Source organism: Perna viridis, chromosome 2 (assembly GCF_037379345.1).
Source record: "Perna viridis isolate PV_CMFRI_1.1 ecotype Kerala chromosome 2, ASM3737934v1, whole genome shotgun sequence".
Taxonomy (NCBI): domain Eukaryota; kingdom Metazoa; phylum Mollusca; class Bivalvia; order Mytilida; family Mytilidae; genus Perna; species Perna viridis.
The window spans coordinates 42484204-42505965 of record NC_142446.1 but is presented as its reverse complement, the minus strand read 5'-3'; the positions used below and the strand labels follow the sequence as shown (position 1 = coordinate 42505965).

Here is a 21762-nt window from a genome sequence, read left to right as displayed (position 1 = left end):
TTTTTATTATTACTGCTTCAAAATTATCTAGACATAAAATTTATGTATTTGCAAATATCAAGAATATTTTAATGCTACTATGTTATTTTGCGACGTGTTTTAGGGCGCTCGAGATTAGATTCGGAGTACTCGGAATACCTCAAGATTATCCAAGAGCTTTCACTTTCATGATTTTCACCAGGCGACGAAGATGCAAACTATCTTGCAAAAATAACACCTGTTTTGCATTTTATTTTAAGTGCAGAAAATAACTAATTATTCTGCGGTAGAATGAAGTGGAAGGGAATCATTTTTACTGTTTTGCTGATTTTCAGCAGCTCGTTTGGCTGTGTATTTTTCTTGACCCCTCTTATACCACTTGTTTATTTTCAACCTCGTTTCGGGAGATGGTTGACTGATCAGATGATATGGCTCTGGCAGTTGTATGCAGTGGTAGGTCTAAGTTATGTATGGAGCCAATTACTGTTTTATTGTTTCATATTATCTGGGAGGATACAGACTTGATTGCAAGAGAATAGAGGGGTGTCGGTATTTCGGGTATCCCGAGCCCGAGCTCAACTTCCCCGAGCTGAAAATGTTTTTTGCCGATATCTTCTTTAAAATGAGGTAAATTTCTAGATTTTTTTTTAAAGAAATGTCTATGAGTACAATATGAATGTATTGAAATATTCAATTTAATGTGATGAAAATTTTCCTCTCGAGTATCGAAGAAAATGTGTTTCAAAATGGGTATTTTAGCCATTTAGGTATCCCATCTCGGGAAAGGGAGGTAACTCTATCTAAAATCTACCTAAATTAAAGAGTGCAATATCCAATTTAGCGAGTTTCATTGAATACTAAATTAAATAAGAGCTTGCTAATTTTTTGTTTTCCTTTCCTCGTTTGTGTACCCCGGACTTGACTTTTTGTGAGCAACTTGGCGGGTTTTCTAGAAAAGCAGAGGACGCTTACCTTACCAGTGCACCTGGTCCATGCTCCCAGTTTTTAGTGGAGTCCGAGTTGCTCATTTACTTTTGTTACTTTGTATGTATGATTTTAGTTACTTTATGTTCTTCGTTGTGTATGTCTGTTTTCCATGTCTGGTCTTTATCCCTGGATTACATTCTTTTGATTAATGCTATAACCTTGGTTCCCTTGATTACTCTTGGTTATAGTTGTCTAAGCTATATTTTTGATAGTGTAATATATAATAAGTCCTCAAATCTGATTTTAACAACTTGTGTTTTTTATGGCACAATTACTCCCTTTTTTTTTCATATGTTTTTGATAACACTGATAAGTGTTTTAAATTGGTTGAATTAAATGAACAGTCTTTTTCTTATAATAGTTTGCAAGTTCGTTTAATATAAAAGGTATATATTTCCTAATCGGAAATGTTCTGAAATGCTCAAAGTATCTGCCAATGAACATAAAACCACAACCAATCAATCAAATAATGTAGAATCCTATCATTTAGCCTCCTACGATAGGAATTAAATAGAATAAAAAAGGACAATACCGCAACAAGGAATGTGTTTATAATCTTTTTAAAGCGTATGCTTCAATAATGTATGTAATAATCTTCATATTATAGACAGCTTTAGTTTCAATTTTGTGTTATGGACTTTCATACATGACCATAATTTATAATTCATAGCTTTTTACTGTATTCATGTATCTTATTTACGAAAAGAATTTTCAGTGATCATACATATGTTGTTATTACGATCTTTGAAGTGTATTACAGTTTACAAAGATTGTTGTCAGGGGGCAAATATTTAGAGGCTTTACCAATTTCATTTTTTCAATCAGTGACATTTCCCCTTGAGAAATGTTGATAATGTAAATGCATTGTAACACCTCAAACTTAAAACCATACAAATTAAAGTAATATCTAATTTAGGTTCAACTGTGTAATATTGTTGGTACAATTTTGTAAAAAGGAACCAACCCAAAACTGAACATTTGCGACTTCTATAGTAACATACTTAATAATTTTTTATCGTTTGTACTTTAGTGTGACTGTAGGATATAGAAATTCTTGGAAAGTCAAATAAAATACACATTAAGGGAAAAAGTAATTAAATAAAAAAGAATTGCATACAATGCAGTTAGCATAACAAATTTATTTCCTCCGGAAATATTTTGCTTCTGATAGTCTATGAAATTGTTAGGCGTCAAGTGAATGTTTATGTAAAAAAAGTTATAGTTGTCAGGGGCTTGAGTTTATGGGATCTAAAAAGTTGCAAAAGAGATTTACTACCTATAGCCACACACTAAAAATCAGACCGTTAAAACAGCATTTTAGTTGATTTTTTTTGCAATTTTATGGATCTAACTCACAAACTCAAACACTTGTATTTTTAATGTAAATAGCCTCAGGAAAAACAGTCACGGAGAAATTTTCGGGTATAAAAGTGACAGGAAAAAGGTTTCAAGAAAAAAAAACCAAGGAAATAAAGTCAAATAAAAAACAAAAACGAACAAAAAAAAAACTTATTTCATAGTATATGAAATTTGAAAACAAAACAGTGTTTTTTTAAGTCAAGGAAGCCATTTACTTTCAGTGACTTTATTATTTTCTGTTTACCGTATTTTCAAGTGGGGGTAATTCTTCATGTTGTAATTGTACATAAATTGGTTTAAATGATAACAAAAAAAATGATAATTAATTATAAATATATAGTAAATAGAAATAAAAATAATAATTAAGATATGATACTGTGAAAAATTTATATAATAAGCAAAAGCAAAAGATACAACTTTGATTTATTTATCATCATAAATTGCACTCTTTAATTTAAGTAGATTTTAGATCGAGTTACATCCCTTTTCAGAGACGGGATACCTAAAATACCCATTTTGAAACACATTTTCTTCGATACTTGAGAGGAAAATTTATATCTCATTAAATTGAATATTTCAATACATTTATATTGTACTCGTAGACATTTCTTGAAAAAATCTAAGAAATTTACCTCATTTTAAAGAAGATATTGGCAAAAATCATTTTCAGCTCGGGGAAGTTGAGCTTGGGCTTGGGCTCGGGATACCCGAAATACCGACTCCCAGAATAAAGCAGTGAAATTTAGTTATTACTTAAGAAAAGTACATAAAGCAAAGACCAAAGGCCTTTAATAATGTGTTCGTGTGGATCACACTTATTACATGTACATGTACAAACAAGAAATCTTGAGAAAGGTGACAAGAGACCTTGAAATAGCAAGAAATCAAAGTTCAAAATATTCAGAAATGCAACACCAAATAGAAAGTCTAAAAATTAAGTATATTTTGTAATCATGGAAAATTTTAAAAATATATATATATTTAGTAAAAATGTTATACTGAAAAGATAAAAATAATTTTTGTGCTAACTGCAGGACAGTCAATGAGGATGTGTAAGTTTTTCTAGTGGAAGGGGTTAAAGAATTTTACATCTTAAAGTGTATATTGAGCATACTCATTGGTTTATTCCCATTTGTCCCACATTTGAAAAAAAACTATATTCCCAGTTGTCCAACATTCTTATAACAACAAATAATTAATTAGTGTTTTGACAAAGTTATAGTCTTTTTCTAGTACTCCACTATCACCATCTAGTCATATACATGTAGATACACATTTTTGATTGGAATTAAAAAAAAAAATAATAATAAAAATAATAAGTGAAGTTAATTATTTTAACTAATTAAACCAGCAGTCATATAATAACTTTTAATAACTGACCACATAAATTGGCTAATCAATTTCTTTCTAAGTGGGCTTGCTTATGAGCAACATGCCACTTCAGCTTGTTGAAATCAATGTGAACACATCTCAAAAGAGGTATATATAGAAAGTAAAAATGTCAACTTGAATCAGTCAAAATGGCTAATGCACAGCTAAACATAGAATTCATAGAGAACAGTAGAGGTGGACAGTCTTGTTCACAACAATTACCGTTTCCAGGTAAAGAATCGTCGTGAAGAAAGGGTTTACTGGCGGTATGCTGTCAGAACATGCCCCCCCAGCTACTATAAGAACCTTAAACAACATACCAGTAGGTTACAACATTCAACACAACCACAGAGCAGAGCCATATAAGTTAGAGGCAGCAAAGGTGTTAAACACAATCAAAAAAAGATGTAGAGAAGAAGCAACAGCTGTACCAAAACTCTATGATGAAGAGGTAGCAAAATTGAGAACACCTGAATGGAATGAAGAACTACAAAATATGGTTGAAAAACTACCAACATTCCAGTCTTCTAGAAGCATACTTTATAGACAACGTTCCCGTCTACTACCAAAGTTGCCAACATCAACCAACAACATTGATTTACAAGGTCAATGGACCCAAACATCAGCTGGTGAACAGTTCCTCCTTGCAGATGACAACAATGGACAACGCATATTGGTCTTCGCAACGCAACAGAATCTTCAACTACTAGCCAATAACGACACCATCTTTGGAGATGGTACATTCTTCACCTACCCTTCTGTATTTACTCAACTCTACACAATTCATGGCAAAGTAAATGGTCAGATGTATCCTCTTGTTTATGGTCTACTCCCTGGCAAGAGTGAAGACGTTTACAGAAGGTTTTTTAGTATTGTACATACCAACTGCACAAACCAGCAACTTCAACTTCAGCCTTCAACTTTTGTTCTGGACTTCGAGACTGCGACAATCAATGCAGCAAAGACTGTCTTTCCTAACATTGCAATTCGAGGGTGTTTTTTTCATTTCACGCAGTGTATTTGGAGGAAGACACAGCAAATGCCGCAAATACAGAAATATTGACGACAGACTGCAACTACTCAAACAAAGACTACGCACCGGGGAAATCACAGTTATCAATTATGCTGATGCAGCATCTCAGCTTATTCACCTTGGGCAGAAGTGTATGAACATTTTACTGTTTGTTTTATACTGTAATAGTGCATTATTATCATTCTCTGTTAATTTTTGTGAATCTTGTTATTTTCATAAATATTGAAATATTTCATAAAGCAATTAATAAATATTAGAAAAAATTATTGCTGTTTCAATTATCACCCAAGGAGAAAAATATTAAAATGGAAAAAGCATCATCAAAAAGCACAGTTCAAAATGCATTCGAACTATCCACATGGAATATCTCCCTCTGTTACCAGGCATCAGTACAAAGGATTGGAAAAGATCTATTTTATTTTATAATAAGTTACATATTTTATAGCAATAAATATACTTCAGGAACAATTTATCTATAGATACTACATAATACAATTAGACAATATTCAGAAAAAGACTATACATAATTACCTATTGTAATAAGGGTGTGAAAACAACTAATTAACATGTACACAATTCCCACTTGTCCCACACATTTTTACCTGTAATTATAAAATGTGGGACAGCTGGGATGACACCTACTCATTGACTGCCCTGCAATTACTATTAGGACAAAAACGGTCTATAGATTTATTAAAATATTTTTTTATACAATGTAGCTTCAACTCAATAAGTTTATTTCTTTTATTAAAGAAAAACATTTTTTTTTATGAAATAAAAAAAAAATGAACCAATAAAATGTACAACACCATCAAGGAAGATACATGTAAATTATACTATTATGACTATTTGGTTACTAATAAATAATTTGGATTTTTTAATTTACTTCTGACACAATGAGCAATATCTTTGAATGACTTTTCCAACATACATGTATATATGATTTTTTTAAACATGCTGCAAGCTGCAAAGAAAATAGTTCTGACAGGCAGGGTGAAACCTACATTGTATCCCAAAAAAACCTAATTCAGGGATTACTAACAAATGCATGTGGCAACTCCTCCTTAACAACTTGCAAGATTGTTATGAAGCGTAATAGATAACCATATTTAGATGTGCAAATTGTCAGGAATTTATGTTGGGCAAAAATTGCAGAAATGAAGGCTGTTTGACTGAGGCATTTTTCAGGAAAACTTGGTATCATGTGTTGTCCACAACTCTCCCTCAACAACAGGATTGTTATGAAACTTAATGGGATGTTAAATGATCATATTGGGATGTGCATATTGTCAAGAATTTATCTTTAAATTATAGTTGCAGTCATATTTTGTTGGGTTTATTCTGGCTATTCCAACATTCTAAAATTTATAGGTAAAAATTAAAAAATTCATGTAGGAATAGCCAGAACGGTTGTATAAACAAGGGATTAAGTTTGTGTATACTGCAAAAACAAAACTTTAATTGGAATTCTAAATGTGTTGGAGTTACCTGTCACATTTTTGCTGTATGTATGAAATTTTATTTGGGATCTGTAAAGGTTTCATGTGAAAATTCTTATGAATTTTAGACTTGCAAGTGTTTAGGTGTCATTTAAAGTTTCCTTTTTTAACAAATAAAAAAGTAAGATTTTTTTTTCACAATTTTATTAAATATTCAATATTCATGATGACAATAAGTCATTGATAGTATACACTTTATAAGTACATAATATTCAAGCACTGATAACATTGTAAATAAATGAAAAAGCAGTAAATAAAGTTAAAGTACACATGATTTGTTTAAAAGAATCATACAATAAATGCATAAATAAAACATACAAAGCACAACAGCTCAAGCACTAATCAAAAGTTCACAAGTCTACTCTAGATGCAAAAAATGAGAAGCAGAGTAAGCAAACGACTGATGTGAGTTCCTGGTTCTGTAGACGAATCTTTAGTGTTGTCAGTCTGGAGTCGATCTCTTGGTATTTGCATTTTCTTGGGACAAGTTTACCATCGGCTTGGTACTGGAGCAAGGTGCAGGCATGGACGGCTTCTTCGTTTGTTTATTAATTAACTGAATTTAATTTTCAGTCTCTATCTTCTTTCCAATATTTCAACATTTTATGTTTATTACCTTGAAAAAAGTTATAAATTTGGCAAAAATATCCCCACATTTCTCTACAACACATTATAATTTTGCTAATAAAATGTTTAAATCCAATGTTGAATCCAAAATTTACCTGTAAAATTAATTAGGCAATAATTACTAAAACAACAAAACCTACTAAAACAACATCCATTGTTCTCTGCATGTAGGAATATCCAGAATATATATTTTTAAAATGTTGGAATAGCTAGAAGACACCATTTTGTTGTTATGTTGTCAAAAAAAATACTGGTTGCACTTTGGAGTTGGGTGTTTTAGGTATGGCAGCAGAATTATATGTCAAAAATGCTTCGCTTATCCCCTATAAAAACTGTGTCCAATATGAATCATGTGTCTACATTTGTCCCAAATGTATAGCATTCAACTGGTTGCGGGGTATATTAGTCTTGTTTCTTTTATTGTTATAATAATATAATTATCCATATATTTATTCTGACATTTATTTGTTTTCTTAACAAATAAATTTCATTGCTCTTTGCAAGGTGATCAAAAGATTGACACCAACAATTAATCCCATCCACATGTCAGATCAAGATAGTAACTTAGTAACTTATTGGTTAAATACATGTATACTCACGTGTGTGTTTATTCAATTCACTTGGTTCATTTACTTGTACATTTGTACATGTATATGTGTACACTATTAATTAGAACCATGCCTTGTATCAGTCAGTGTCTTTTCTATAAGAATTTTTTTAAGATATGATCATCGCTAATACATGTAATAATAATCGTAAGAATTACAATGAGCTAGAGCCGTCCCCTTGTTATTTACATAAACCAATATGGACCATCACAGGTTGAAATCAAATACAATTGATTAAAGTATATTGTTTTTATAGCAGTTATCAAATACACAGCATTCACTTCATGTGAGCATGAGAAAAAAATCAACATTATATACTGATACAAAATGTATGTAATAGATAAGTGTATAAGATAATTGTATTAAGGAAGTCAGCTCATGTACGCTTACATTGTATACATACTACTGTATAATGAGATTGGAAAATAATTACTTTGTATTGATGAAATTGAATTTCCGAAGTTACTTTTACTATACTACCCTATAGTTGTGCTGAGAAAATTAATTCATAATGTTCGACAAGATGTTGTGGAATTGTTTCCCTTTTAATTTATCACTTACTCATGTGTTGATATCAGTAAATGAAGTATGACCATGTTTATGAATATTTTCCCTCATGATTTTGATTAATCGTTATCATTAATTGTACAAGATTTATTGATATTATAAATCATATATTTACACATTGATTAATGTGTATTATCAGTAATTATACCTATAAATTGATTTTTAATATACATGTACAATGTATTTAAAGGGTGCCATGATACATTTTTTTTATTAAGTATTAGTCATCAAAATGTATCCTTATCCAGTTATAATTTTTCCAAGCTACCCGATTTGGTAAAGTAGTGGGTGGGTGGGAGATGGGGGTGCTTGATCTTTTAATGGAACAAAATTTTCTTATTCACTTTATTTTAATAAATTTATTTTTAGTAGATTGAAAACAATTTTTTTTTACTAAAAACAAGTCAAAGTAAAAAGCCATAAGGAGACAACTACACTTTTTATACTACATGTATTTGTACATGTATAGAAATAAGGAGTTTGGATATGGTGAATATGTCAAAGAGACAACAACACCACTAGGATGAAAAATTTCAGCTTAAGGCCACCCATAGGTCTTCAATGAATGGTGAGGAAACCCTCACACCGCAGGGCAGGGACAGGTGCAAATATTGTGGCAGGGTTAAATTACTTTGGCACAATCGCAACCCTCCCCCTTTGAAATCTGGCCTCTGTAGAAAAAACATAACACAATGAAACACTTTAAAATCAGTTCAGAAAGGTCTGAGTCCCATTGTAAAACAGAAATAAAGAAACTGATTATATGTTACGCAAATACACAAAGGACTACTACCTGCTAACTGACATACCAACTCAAGACCATTTTAAACCTACAAAAAGTTATGTCCTTGTCATACATGTATATAAAAAACAATCCTAATTCTTCCCATGCAGGATTGAGAACCATGATACATCATAAGTCATTCAATAAAAACACAACCCATGTCATGCCAAAAACTACCTTTAAATTAAGACAAAGTGTGTTAGTTTCTATGTTAAGACCCTATGGATGAATCAAAGTTAATACCAAAAAATACTATCTTTAATGATTTGACAACTATATCCCTTACAAATTAGCTTATTTAATGGTTTAGTCTACTTATTGGGTGAGTATTGAGCTTTCCGCGCTTTGTTATTACCTTTTTATATTCATTTGACTTGAATATAATATATGGCTTGTACGTCTCCTTCTTTTTACTTTTGACACAGAATTTCTCCTGTTGAAAGAAATCAAAACAGATGACAAAGTTGTATTAAGGTTACAGACCACCAATTCAACCAATGAGCATTTGGAACGTACGCAAAAATAGTCCTACGCAGAAATTACCCCTGTTCCTCATAGTGCTGTGAAAAAAGTTCTCATCTTATTTAAAAAATTTAAACACTTTCTGAAAGGAAAAACATTTCTGTACATTTTGTAGGTGCATTTTGCTTCTTGTGATGTGAAGCCTAATCTCCATAATGATTTTTAAATATACCCCTGTCTTGTGAAAACACTGGGATTTCCCATGCTATTTATAGACCCTTCACTTCTGGTGACCAGTACTGCACTGCAAGTCTGATTACCCGACATGCCATTTTGAGGATTGTGAGCTGACATATGTAGAATCATGCTGATATATAGTCCTCTGCAGGTTAAAGTTAAGGTAAAGTCCAGAGAAGCCATTGAATATTGTGAAATTAGCATAGATGCCTATGGAAAGTGGAATTAGTGGTTTTTAGCCTGAAGATGAAGCCATGGCAAAATGAAAAGTTTCTTGAAATAGCTTTAAACTACTTGAAGATCTTATTAACTTTGCCATGAGAGGAATACACTACAAAAATCCTTCAAAATATGCATTTTTTTAAGTTATAGGTCCAAATTATGGAAAATTGGTCTTTTTGGCTGATTTTTATGTCCTATCTTGTAAAAAGTGTAGAAAATTTAGTAAAAATATCAAATATTAAACTTTGAGGGCTATATTTACCTAAATATGGTGGTAATAAGCACTTGAAATCAAGTTTTGTGTAGATTTGAGCAAAAATTAGGTTAGAAATGAGGAAAAACTCACTTTCATTACTGCGGTTAAGGCCATATCAGCATTCCCCTATGGCAACATGGAAAATCCATTATTGAGTACTTTTTTTGCTTTAGGTGCCCTTTACTGGTCATGTTTTAATGTGAAAACACTGTATTTACAAATTTAAAGCCAAATATATCACCTTTTGTGAAAATTTAAAGATTTAGGATTTTTGACATGTGATCAAGAAAAAGGGGGAGGCATGTCAGAAATAAATTTTTAAAAATAGACCAATTTCTCAGAAAATGATTACTTTTAAAACTATTTCTTCATTAATATTGTTAAAAAACAAGTTGTGATTGATATTTTTTATTTGAAAAGTCAGAAAAAGTTCTTTGCAAATATTTAATGCATTTAAGTATGGTAGAGTATTGTCACTTTTTTGCTCACACAACTTGGTTACCCTATATTTAAAAATCAAATATTTAAAAAAGTGCTTGTCACATTTCACTGAAACTTTGCGAATGCATTCAGTATGTGTGTAGGAAGATACCTGTATAGTTATTTATTTTTTCTAAGACAGAAAGTGACTCTTTAGGTTACAGACCACCAATTCAACCAATGAGCATTTGGAACGTACGCAAAAATAGTCCTACGCAGAAATTACCCCTGTTCCTCATAGTGCTGTGAAAAAAGTTCTCATCTTATTTAAAAAATTTAAACACTTTCTGAAAGGAAAAACATTTCTGTACATTTTATAGGTGCATTTTGCTTCTTGTGATGTGAAGCCTAATCTCCATAATGATTTTTAAATATACCCCTGTCTTGTGAAAACACTGGGATTTCCCATGCTATTTATAGACCCTTCACTTCTGGTGACCAGTACTGCACTGCAAGTCTGCTAACCCCACATGCCATTCTGAGGATTGTGAGCTGACATATGTAGAATCATGCTGATATATAGTCCTCTGCAGGTTGAAGTTAAGGTAAAGTCCAGAGAAGCCATTGAATATTGTGAAATTAGCATAGAAGCCTATGGGAAGTGGAATTAGTGGTTTTTAGTCTTAAGTTTGCTAATTTACAGGTTCACATAACAAGACTTACAGGCCTTATTATAACTTCTGTACATTCAAAATACAAAACACCCAATTCTAAGATAATGTTGAACATAGCTCTTATTTTTGTACATTTCAGTATCTTTATGAGAAGATTTGTGGTGTAAAAGCAGTGATAGTAGGTGATGCAGTCTATGATGATGAATGTGAACTTATCATAATGAACCATCGAACTAGATTTGACTGGCTATTTATTTTTTCATACCAAATTAGATGTGGGTCACTTCGGCACTTCAAAATTAGTCTGAAGGAGATACTGAAAAATGTTCCAGGACCAGGTTTGTTTTTCATATCTAAAGGAGCTCTATGTAACAGTCTTTTCCAATACTTACGCTTCTTTCCACATGCATTAATTTTTTTCATTCTACTCAGTTGAGATGGATATCAGTGGAATTGCAATATCTCTACCAAAACAGTAGACACCATTTTATCTATTGTCTTTCTATTTAGCTACCTATTGTCTCATACAAAAAAAAACTATTTAATGCTTCCATGCTGGATTTTCAATTAGTTTTATTTTTAGTTTGGGCTTAATGTAATCAGTGGATCCATGAAAAATTTCACTTCATTGATTGATGAATTGAAATTCTTGACTACCTTTCTCTTACCTATATGTACTTGCATGTACAAATGTATTGGTAAGACTGTTAATTTGTGTAACCTTTAACAAATTTTGAAACAAAAAAAAAAACCTTCTCAATTTTTTCATTGAATGAATTAAAGAATAAACAATTTCTTGTGATTGGATTGTGCGTTTAAAGTTTAGCATGCCAGAAATTATCTTTTCAATTTGGAAACATAATTAAAAAATAATTGTTCATAATAAGTATTTAAAGCTATAACAGTTGTATTTATAATGAAAGCCTATATTTAATAACATTTGACTTTTGTAATAATACACTGCTATGTAATAGTATATCATAGATGTCTCCACCAGTGGGAATATAATATCTCAATCAGTGGGAATATAATGTCTCCGCCAGTGGGAATATAATGTCTCCACCAGTGGTAATATAATATCTCCGCCAATGGGAATATACAAGACTTACTGTAACATAAGATGTGTGTTTGTGACAAAAGTTCAAAGTTCAAACAATCATTTCCTAACTTATTTCATTTCCAAAATAGTCACTTCAGACAGTATAGTTTTGAGCCACTTATGTATTAAAGCATCTACATACATGTATATACCCATATAAGGATATCACTATAAGTAAAATGACAACGAGTAATCAAGGGAACCAAGATTCTAGTGGAAATCAAAAGAATGTAATCCAGGGACGAAGACCAGACATGGAAAACAGACAAACTCAACAAAGAACATAAACATTTAGATACCATACATTTATATGTACAGGTACATTGTACATATGTACACTTACTTTTTATATACATGTAACTGCTTATGAAATATCTACACTTTTGATATTATAGGTATGTGTTTATATCAGTATTTTATTTCCAGGTTGGGCAATGCAGTGTGCTGGGTATATTTTTCTGCATAGGAACTGGGAACAGGACAAAAATACTATATCAAAAAGTTTTACATACTTCAAAAGGTTGAATTATAAAGCACAGGTAATTCAGATTGTAAACATGTGATTTATAGAATGACTTTTTGGACAAATTTAGTTCTTAGGTAGCCATAACTATGCCTATGCCCTATAGTCTATGCCAATGATTTGTATTGTGGGTGTAGTTTCTGAACCAATCTGTGCAACTATTTGACAGATCGATGACCATGACCAATCTGACCACAGTTTTGTTATGTAAAATGATGCATGATCGGTTTCATGTAAATTTAAGAGTTTCCACTTTAACAAATCCAATATTCTACCATATTGAATTTACCCTAAATTTAAGATATCAAATCCACATGTGTTGTATTTTGTTAAAAATATTGCATTTTAAAATAAAAGTAGTTAAGTGATGTTTAAATCTATTGCATTGTGTAAATATGTGGAAAAATGGACAAAAAAAAGAATCCATAAAATATATTGACCATTCGGTGGTCATGTGATGCAATCACAGGTTTAATGGATTGGTTTGACAGATCGTTTAATCTTTATGCCAATATTTCTTAGTAAATTGTTTAAGGGATCATTGTTTTTAATTTTTGATCAAGTTATGTAATATGTCTACTTTTTGTTCAGTTCTGTATAGACTGCTAAGTGTGAAGTTTGAATGTACAAATTTTTGTTTTATTTAGAAGCTTTTGATGGTGAAACCTCTGTTTATTAATTGGATATATCCTTTTTTTTTTAATTAATGAGGGCATTTGATATTGATATGTTTGATTTAAAAAAAATATTGAGTTGAAGTGAGCCACACCCCAAATCTAGGATCACCCTTTCTATTACTGTTTAAGTACCTATATTTGTGGGTATCAATTTTCGTGGTTCAAGGGAAAAGCACAAGTTCATGGATTTTTAAATTTGTGGTTTTGGGATCCTGCCATACAATTTAAAGTAAATTATCGGTTTCATTGGGAATCAAATTTCATGGTTTACCTTACCCATGGAATCAATGAAATTGGTACCCACAAAAAATTGTTTTTTTCACAATAAATTGTTTTTAGCGAAATTCTGACTGGGAATAATATTGTTCAGCATCATGAGACGGAGCTATGCCGAAATTTTCAAAACCATTCATCGACTGATGTAGGAGTTAAGGCCCTTTAAACCGTTTTTGTGTTTTTTTTCACATGTACAACTGTGAAAATCTTTTTCTCTAAAACCATTTAAGATCATTTAATGAAAATAAGCATATTAATTCTTAAGTATATTGTGCTCAAAATGGCTGTTGTGATTTTTAATCCATGAATAGATATGGCTGCCTATACTGGAAATGGAACATAGGGGTCAGAAGACAGATTTTTGAAAATGATGCACAAATTGTTGCCTTTAGCAAAATTCTGGTTCAAGTTACAAAAATGCTATTAAACACTTCGTGCATTTGACAATGCTGTTGATATTAACTTAGCCTGTCTCATTCCTCAAGATTTTCAAATAAACAGATGGTTAACCAGGTGAGCGATTCAAGCTCTCTTGAGCCTCTAGTTTTATAATGATGAGTCTTAACTATACTCAATCATTGAAGATTTTATTTCAGGTTTTACTATTCCCCGAGGGAACTGATCTTACTGCCAAGACTAAAGCTAGAAGTGATAAATATGCCAAAGATAATGGACTGGAGCCATATGATTATGTTTTACACCCTAGAACTACTGGGTTTACATACTTTGTGGAACAGATGAGGGAGGGTATGAAATTTATATATGATGATATTATCTATAGTTTTTGTATTGGCTCTATCATCAGCCTAGGGCTTGCTGTATTAGCCTAAAATAAAGCCAGTGTCCAGATCAGCTGACTGAAAACCAACAATAAGATTTAGTAGCATCATCATTATGTCATGAAAATATATTAATTTTACTCTTGGTTAACCTCAAGAGTGCTGGTGTCCTTTTTGGTCAGGATGCAGTTGTGCAATTTGGCTTAAAGAATGGTAAATGTCAGTTGGGAGTGTGGCTGGTGGATGGGGAAAATATTTTTGTAACATTTTTCTCAGCAACTATTAATCAACTAGATATTTGGAATACTTTACGGTGTGATTTTCAACATTTCTGGTTAAATACATATTTTACGACAACCAATCATTTCTGTCTTTGACCCATTTTTAGCTTCCAATTAGTGGTGGTTTGAGGTCCTGGACTCTCAGTTTTTCATCAAGGACCATTAGAACTATTTACCTTGGTCCTGAAACCATTTTACTAATACCAAGTCAAGTGGACCATTGCTATGAAACTATGAAAAGTCCAGGACCTGACACTTTGAAAGTAAATATGGACCCCTGCTTTTCTATGAAGCCCTGCTGTTCTTTTCCAGCTGGAACACTGCTCAAGCAAACTGGACTCTGTCTTTATCTTTTTACAAGTCAATTTACTCTCTCACCATGTTTCTTGTACTTTTCAGTGAATCTGTTTGACTCCATCATAGATGTGACTGTGGCATACCCTGAGACAATTCCACAGAATGAATCTGACATATTGAGTGGAAATTTCCCAGAAAAGGTACATTTCTACATCAAAAGGCACAAAGCACTTGATATTCCAAACAGTAAAGAAGGGGTAGATAACTGGTGTAAAAAAGTATGGAAAGACAAAGAGGAAAAACTGAAACAGTTTTATCTAGAGAAAAAATTCAGTTGCAAAGATAACAAGATTAAATTAAGAGATGAGAAAGAGATTGAGTCTCTTTTTAAATTTGCTAAAATATTTTGGGCTTTATTTCAAATCAGCACTATATTCTTGTTGATTTATGCCCCTATTATAAGATGGTATATTCTATTTAGTATATGTGCTTTTGCATTTATAAGTAAATTTGGAGGTATGCAAGTTTTATTGGATAGTGAATCAGAAAATGCTAAATGGAAGCATATGATGTAGTAGATTATATAAATGTATGATAAAAATTAATGATAACATATCATATGAAATATTGAGAAAATATATCAGTTTTGTAATGTTGATTACTGATACATGTGCTCCTTGAATACCACCATATTTTAATTGGACTGGCTTGGGTATTATAAAGAAAAAAATCTCAGATTTAGAATTTCCTCAAGTCGTAAATTTTAAAGAAAATTTGAGGAAAATCTGTGAAATTTGTTTAGGAAACTGGGTCTTGAACCAACTTAAAAATAGTGGCTCTATGTTAATACTAAATGCTTTTATATATTTTTTATGTTAGAACCTATGTGAAATAAATGTGTGTGTATTATTGTATGCTTAAGTACTGGGTCAATGGTTGGTAAGATACATATTTTTTTTAAACCAATGCTGAAATGCTATATCTAGGTCCAGAAATTTGATTTGGTTCTGATGTGCCATTAGTGAAAGCTGTTTGTGTCACCATGAAATACTTTTGCTTTATTTTAAGTATTTCTATGTTTAAGAATCAGGCAAAATTTGTACTAGGTGTGGCACACGAAGAAAAAAAAGGCAGAGATTTAATGATATTAATGTCATTATACCTCATAGCCTCAAGAAACATGCATCAAAGTGTTTATGAAGTTTGCCTTTTTTTATATATTGATATGTCAAATTTAGCTGAAATGCACTATGGAAAAATGAAGGGAAAATTTTCCAGCACATTTTCCCTACACAAGAAGTAAAAAAATATCTATGTTATTAGAATGCTTTAGGATAAATTTAAATAGCTTTTCGTTTTTTTTCTAGATGTATTGAATGTATTTGAGGCATAAAAGACCAAATTGAGAAAAATAATGTGCCACCTATTGCCTGATTCTTACACAGAATGTTACTTAAAGAGTTAACAATTTTCAGCAATATTCAATTCATTGAACAACAGCAAAAACAGTAAACACATTTTGTCAAGTACCCTGTCGTAAAAAATATTGTTTTGGAAAAAATTGATTTATATCTTAGATGCTCTTTCTGGTTTGTGTATCTTTCTTTTCTGTACATGGTTACATGTTTTATATGCTTGTCTATTGATTGATTTGTTATTGTCCATCTGTTTACAATATCTCAAAAACTGCTGGAGTTTAGCATGCCAGCTATATTTTAGGGATATCAAATTTTGATTACCTGATGCTGCTAAAAAATTTGCTTTTAATGTGATCTAATTTATTACTAGAACTCTTGGGAATTTTGTTATCCACATGATCAGAAGCACATTTAAAGGTTGGCACAATAACACAGACTTTATTAGTATGGATATAAATTATTGATGTCAATAAATTTAGCACCTTTTTCACATTCATTTTCTTTGCACAATATTTGCAAGGAAGCTCCTTTCATTTTTCATTGTTATCTGTTATTTTAATTCAAGTTAAGGGACTTAAATCATAGAAAATATTGGATGGATATATTATGCGCTTTAGCGTAGCTTTTTATTTTCTCATAATCTTTAAACATACATCTTGTCAATGTAGGCTATTTTGTCATATTACATACAAATGCTTAAAATTTATACTTTTATATCCATTTGTGCAAGTAGCATCAAAATCCATCAGCATGTAGATAAGTTACACTAAAACCTGTCTAAACCTGACCCCTGAAAAAAAATTGAAACCTGTCTAAACTCATCCCATGAAAAAATTAAAACCTGTCTAAACCCAACCACTGACAAAAGAAACAAAAACGGTCTAAATTTGACACTTTTGAAGTCCTATATGTTTTGAACCTGGGTAAACCATAACCTCTCTAATAAAAAAAAAACTGAACAAAATCTACAGTCCAAAAGTTGTTTTGTTAAGACAGATTCTACTGTATTGGAATGACATTGTTGTTCAAATTGAATATTGCCATATAATACTGCTTACAGAATATTTCAATGAAACAAATTTTGCAGGTTGGGATTTTATCAGAACAAGGCTTCCTAATATATGCCTTCATTTTAAGGGAAATATATCACTGTATGTTACTTTTTCAATTGTAAAGGTCAATAAAGTGAATGTTGTAGGAGAAAAATAAATAAATTTACTGCTTAACAGAAATTTCTCTTTTAAAAACTGGACATTGCAGGTTGTATACAATTGTAATTTATTCACACTACCAAATGCTTTATGTTATGATTACTTTTTTTGCCTTTTTTTTTATTTCAGCTTTGTTTTTATTACATGTACATATACTACCTAATGTTTACTGCAGCTTTTATTTGTTTGGTTAGATTGGGGATTCTTTGTATGTCACTGAAACTAGATTATTTTTCATGAAATAAGGGTAAACAAAAATTAATGATATTATCATATATTTTATATTTGTGAATAATCATTAGACTCTAAGCTGAAACAACATTGGGGGCTGTTAAGTGGTCATTATGACAACCAAAAAGCGAAGTCATAATAATTTATTTTCGTTACGTTAAAGTACATGCATTCAAATTTCCTTATTTTTGTGGTTAAAAAAGTGGACAAACAGCATGCATCAGATTTAAAACTTCATGAACATAATGGAAAAAAAACAAAGAAGTTCCATTAATTTTGGCCTTAATGATTTCTGTAGTTTATATATTGGTTCTATCCTTTGTTTGTTTGTTTCTTCCTCCATTTAAGACAAATATCTGTAAATCAGATGAAAGTTTACCTTAAAGAAGTTCAACTTTAAATGATTGTTTAAGGCCTTGGTAAACTTAGGGCAAAAAAAGATTTTTGGTTCTTTAACAAAATGCAGTTTATTCTGAAATTATTATGATGTTTTTGTACCCCAACTCAGTGAGTGGATGGTATATGGAAATCAGCTTATCCAATTTTCCATCTGAGTTGTGTCTCAAATCTTGACTCCTAATGGATGGATTGATTTCAAATTTAGCATGTGGCTTTATATAGATGAAGAATATATTGTTACCAATTTTTGTTGCAGTCGGATAACAACGATCTGTTAAATGGGGTTTATTTAGCGCAGCAATGCATGCAGCTTTGTGAAAAATTTTACTAACCTGAAATTAAAATGATAGAAACTAAGGAAATGGAACCTTTTACACTACAGATTTTTGAAATTTCTCAAAATGCCACATAGTAAAATTGCATTATGGACTAAAATGACACAGTGACAATAATTAATACATGCATTTTTGAATTTACAATACTGTAATTGAATAATTCAGATAATATAAACCCACGAAGCTAGGCTAAGGTTTTAGCTGCCACAATAGTTGTAGTGTTATGAAACTAGGCTTAGGTTTGAGCTGCCACAATTGTTGTAGTGTTATGAAGCTAGGCTTAGGTTTGAGCTGCCACAATTGTTGTAGTGTTATGAAGCTAGGCTTAGGTTTGAGCTGCCACAATTGTTGTAGTGTTATGAAGCCAGGCTTAGGTTTGAGCTGCCACAATTGTTGTAGTGTTATGAAGCTAGGCTAAGGTTTGAGCTGCCACAATTTTTGTAGTGTTATGATGCTAGGCTTAGGTTTGTGCTGCCACAATTGTTGTAGTGTTATGAAGCTAGGCTTAGGCTTGAGCTGCCACAATTGTTGTAGTGTTATGAAGATAGGCTATGGTTTGAGCTGCTGTTGTAGTGTTATGTCTGTTGTTTTTGATTTTGTTAGTTATTTGTTATAATTTATACAATGAATTATGAGTTTATTTTTGTATATATGATACTGTTTTGTGGGAATGTTTTATAGATTTGATTTGTATATTTGGTTTGAATGATGTTGATTTTTTTCTTGTATGGACAAATGTCCATCACTGAAGTATAATGTTTTGTTATAATATAAAACCCCAGTCTGTGCCTTTCACTGGGAGGTGGGATACTATGACTTAAGTTGACTTAGGTCTTAAGAACAGAGTGAAATATTGCTATCTTACACTGTAAAAGATGTTTGAGCTTTGATACCAGATTAGGCTTTAAGTACCTCTCTGTCTTTGAATCGGGCAAAATGTGTATAAGGTGTGGCACATGAAGAAAAAAATCAGAGATATTTATATCTGATAACCTCCAGAAATAACCATCAAAAACCATCACTACGAAAAAAATGGTGGGAAAATCCCCCCCCCTCCCCCAAACCCACTTTTTCCTTATAGAAGAAGTAAAAAAAAGTCGATATCACAGATGCTTAAGGATAAATTTAAATAGCTTTTCAGTTGTTTTCTAGATTTCATGAATATATTTGAAGCAAAAAGACCAAATTAAGAATTATGATGTGTCTTGCCTGATTCTTACATAGATGGTTTTTTAAACTATAAGTGTTTTTGTCACACATTGAATAAGGTTTGATAGATTATAGGATCAAGACTATCACCTTGTTTTTTAGACATGTATGAAAATGCACAAGATGTAATTAGTAGAAATCTTATTCTGTTTTGTTGTTTTCTTCTTCCTAAATACATTCTTTGGGCTAATGGGGTTCTTAATATGGTCATAAGTAGTTTATTTTAAAAAGAAATGTTTGGTGTGAATTCTGGGCCTAATCTAGACATCCATGACAAGGAGAAGTTTTAGTAAATTCTGTTTGAAAAATAACAACATTGACATCTTCTGTCTATGTAATCTATTACAAAAACTTCTCCCTGTTAAGGACAAATGGAAGAAGTAACTACAACAAGGAGAGGTTTTATTTCTCCCTAACAAGTTATGTGGTTATTTTGCTGAAGGAAAATTTCATGTTATTGTTGCAGATGTAAGTTATTTTATTTTCGCGTAATAAGATTTGATTGATCCCAGAATAAAAGAAGGATTAACTCAAATTATTTGGGGGTAAGTATTTGTACATATTTATTTACATGTCCTGGTTTCTACTGCAAATATAGACAGAATTTAAATCACTGCAAAAATAAACATGTCTATGGTATGTATTTTGTTTTATAAAAAATTGCATTCTTATTAGTTAGATACTAAGTATTTTAGAGTTTGATTAGATAAATATTTTAAAGGAATACTTGCCAATACTGATATTTGTCGATCTGTACATTTCAAAAATAGGAATTTTATGAAACACTACATTCTTACTATAATAACAATGAATTTTATTGTGTATTAACTTTATTCTTTGAAACTTCATGTAGTGAGTAGAAATTGTACTGGTGTTGTCTTTGTAGTGAACAATAAAACCCCAAATTATACTTATTTAAATTGACTATATTTAATAATATTATTATTGTCACTAATATTAAGTGAATGAGGAAGAAATATTTGTTTGTAATTTGGCAACATCCATAGTATCATATACATACAATTTACAATTTTTAAATCTCATAAGTATTTTGTTACACCTTTAAAAATAAGTTAGCATAACCATGTGATATGAATATATGTATTTCCACACCATATTTTGTGAATGTGAATGACAAATCTAGTAAGAACCTACACATTTTTTAAGATTTTGCATTTCTTATATTTATGATGCAATAATAACAGTATGTGTTCATTTCATTTTACCTTTGTTTACTTATTGTAGTGATTGTACATGTATATTATGAATTATAATTGGATCAAAAGGGGAGATAACTCAATGTAGTTAGACGGTTTTGTTATTTAACCAGTTATCTAAGTTATTTTAGCTTCTGTTTGAAATGGTTTGTTAAAATGTTGGCCTTTTCTTGATTGATATGTCTTTTTTCATACACCCTAGCTATTTTGATTTGAAACTTCCATAAAAAAAACATGAACATATCAAGTTACATGTACTAGTATTTTGATTTGGAATTTTAGTTTTTTTGGATTGTTTTCAATTGCATGATTGCATTAGACAGTAGACATTGCATCAAAAAGAGAAAGGAATTATGATCAAATAAATTTCAAGTAAATTTATCATGACTGACCTCAATAATGCAGCATTTTGAAAATACAGGAAATTTTCTATTTAAGGAGGTGCTTAATCTTATCCATTTTACTTAGCTAGCCATGAATTCCAGAGGGCATTTTTATGATATTTTTATTTTACTATTTGTATGTATGCTAATCAAGATTGCAATAAGTAGAATATAGATGATATACAGGAGTATAAGTCAATCCTTAAAATTTTTTGATATTGTACTTTTCTCTTCTTCAGAAGGGGGCCAAATTAATGAGGCTTTGAGATTTTTACCCTCAATTTCTTACCTCCGACTCTGGATCTTTGAAATTCGTGTACCTACTCTGGACCTTCAAGTCTT

The 21762-nt window shown here is 31.2% G+C and overlaps 1 protein-coding gene across 1 annotated transcript; it reads left to right on the top strand.

The window, feature by feature from the left end:
• Positions 1-125: 125 nt before the first annotated feature.
• On the top strand, positions 126-17236 carry LOC148625162 (lysocardiolipin acyltransferase 1-like). Its single transcript, XM_088568481.1, has 5 exons — positions 126-432; positions 11225-11423; positions 12611-12723; positions 14257-14407; positions 15120-17236. The coding sequence occupies exons 1-5, from the start codon at positions 271-273 to the stop codon at positions 15590-15592; spliced, it is 1098 nt and encodes a 365-aa protein (XP_088424607.1). The 5' UTR covers positions 126-270; the 3' UTR covers positions 15593-17236.
• The last annotated feature ends 4526 nt before the right edge of the window (positions 17237-21762 follow it).

Bases quoted from the DNA above. Each gene is read 5' to 3' on its own strand.
- LOC148625162 (XM_088568481.1), top strand. From the start codon at position 271: ATGAAGTGGAAGGGAATCATTTTTACTGTTTTGCTGATTTTCAGCAGC. The intron at 11,424-12,610 runs GTTTGTTTTTCA...TTTTATTTCCAG, and splicing joins GAAAAATGTTCCAGGACCAG to GTTGGGCAATGCAGTGTGCT. The intron at 14,408-15,119 runs GTATGAAATTTA...TGTACTTTTCAG, and splicing joins TGTGGAACAGATGAGGGAGG to TGAATCTGTTTGACTCCATC.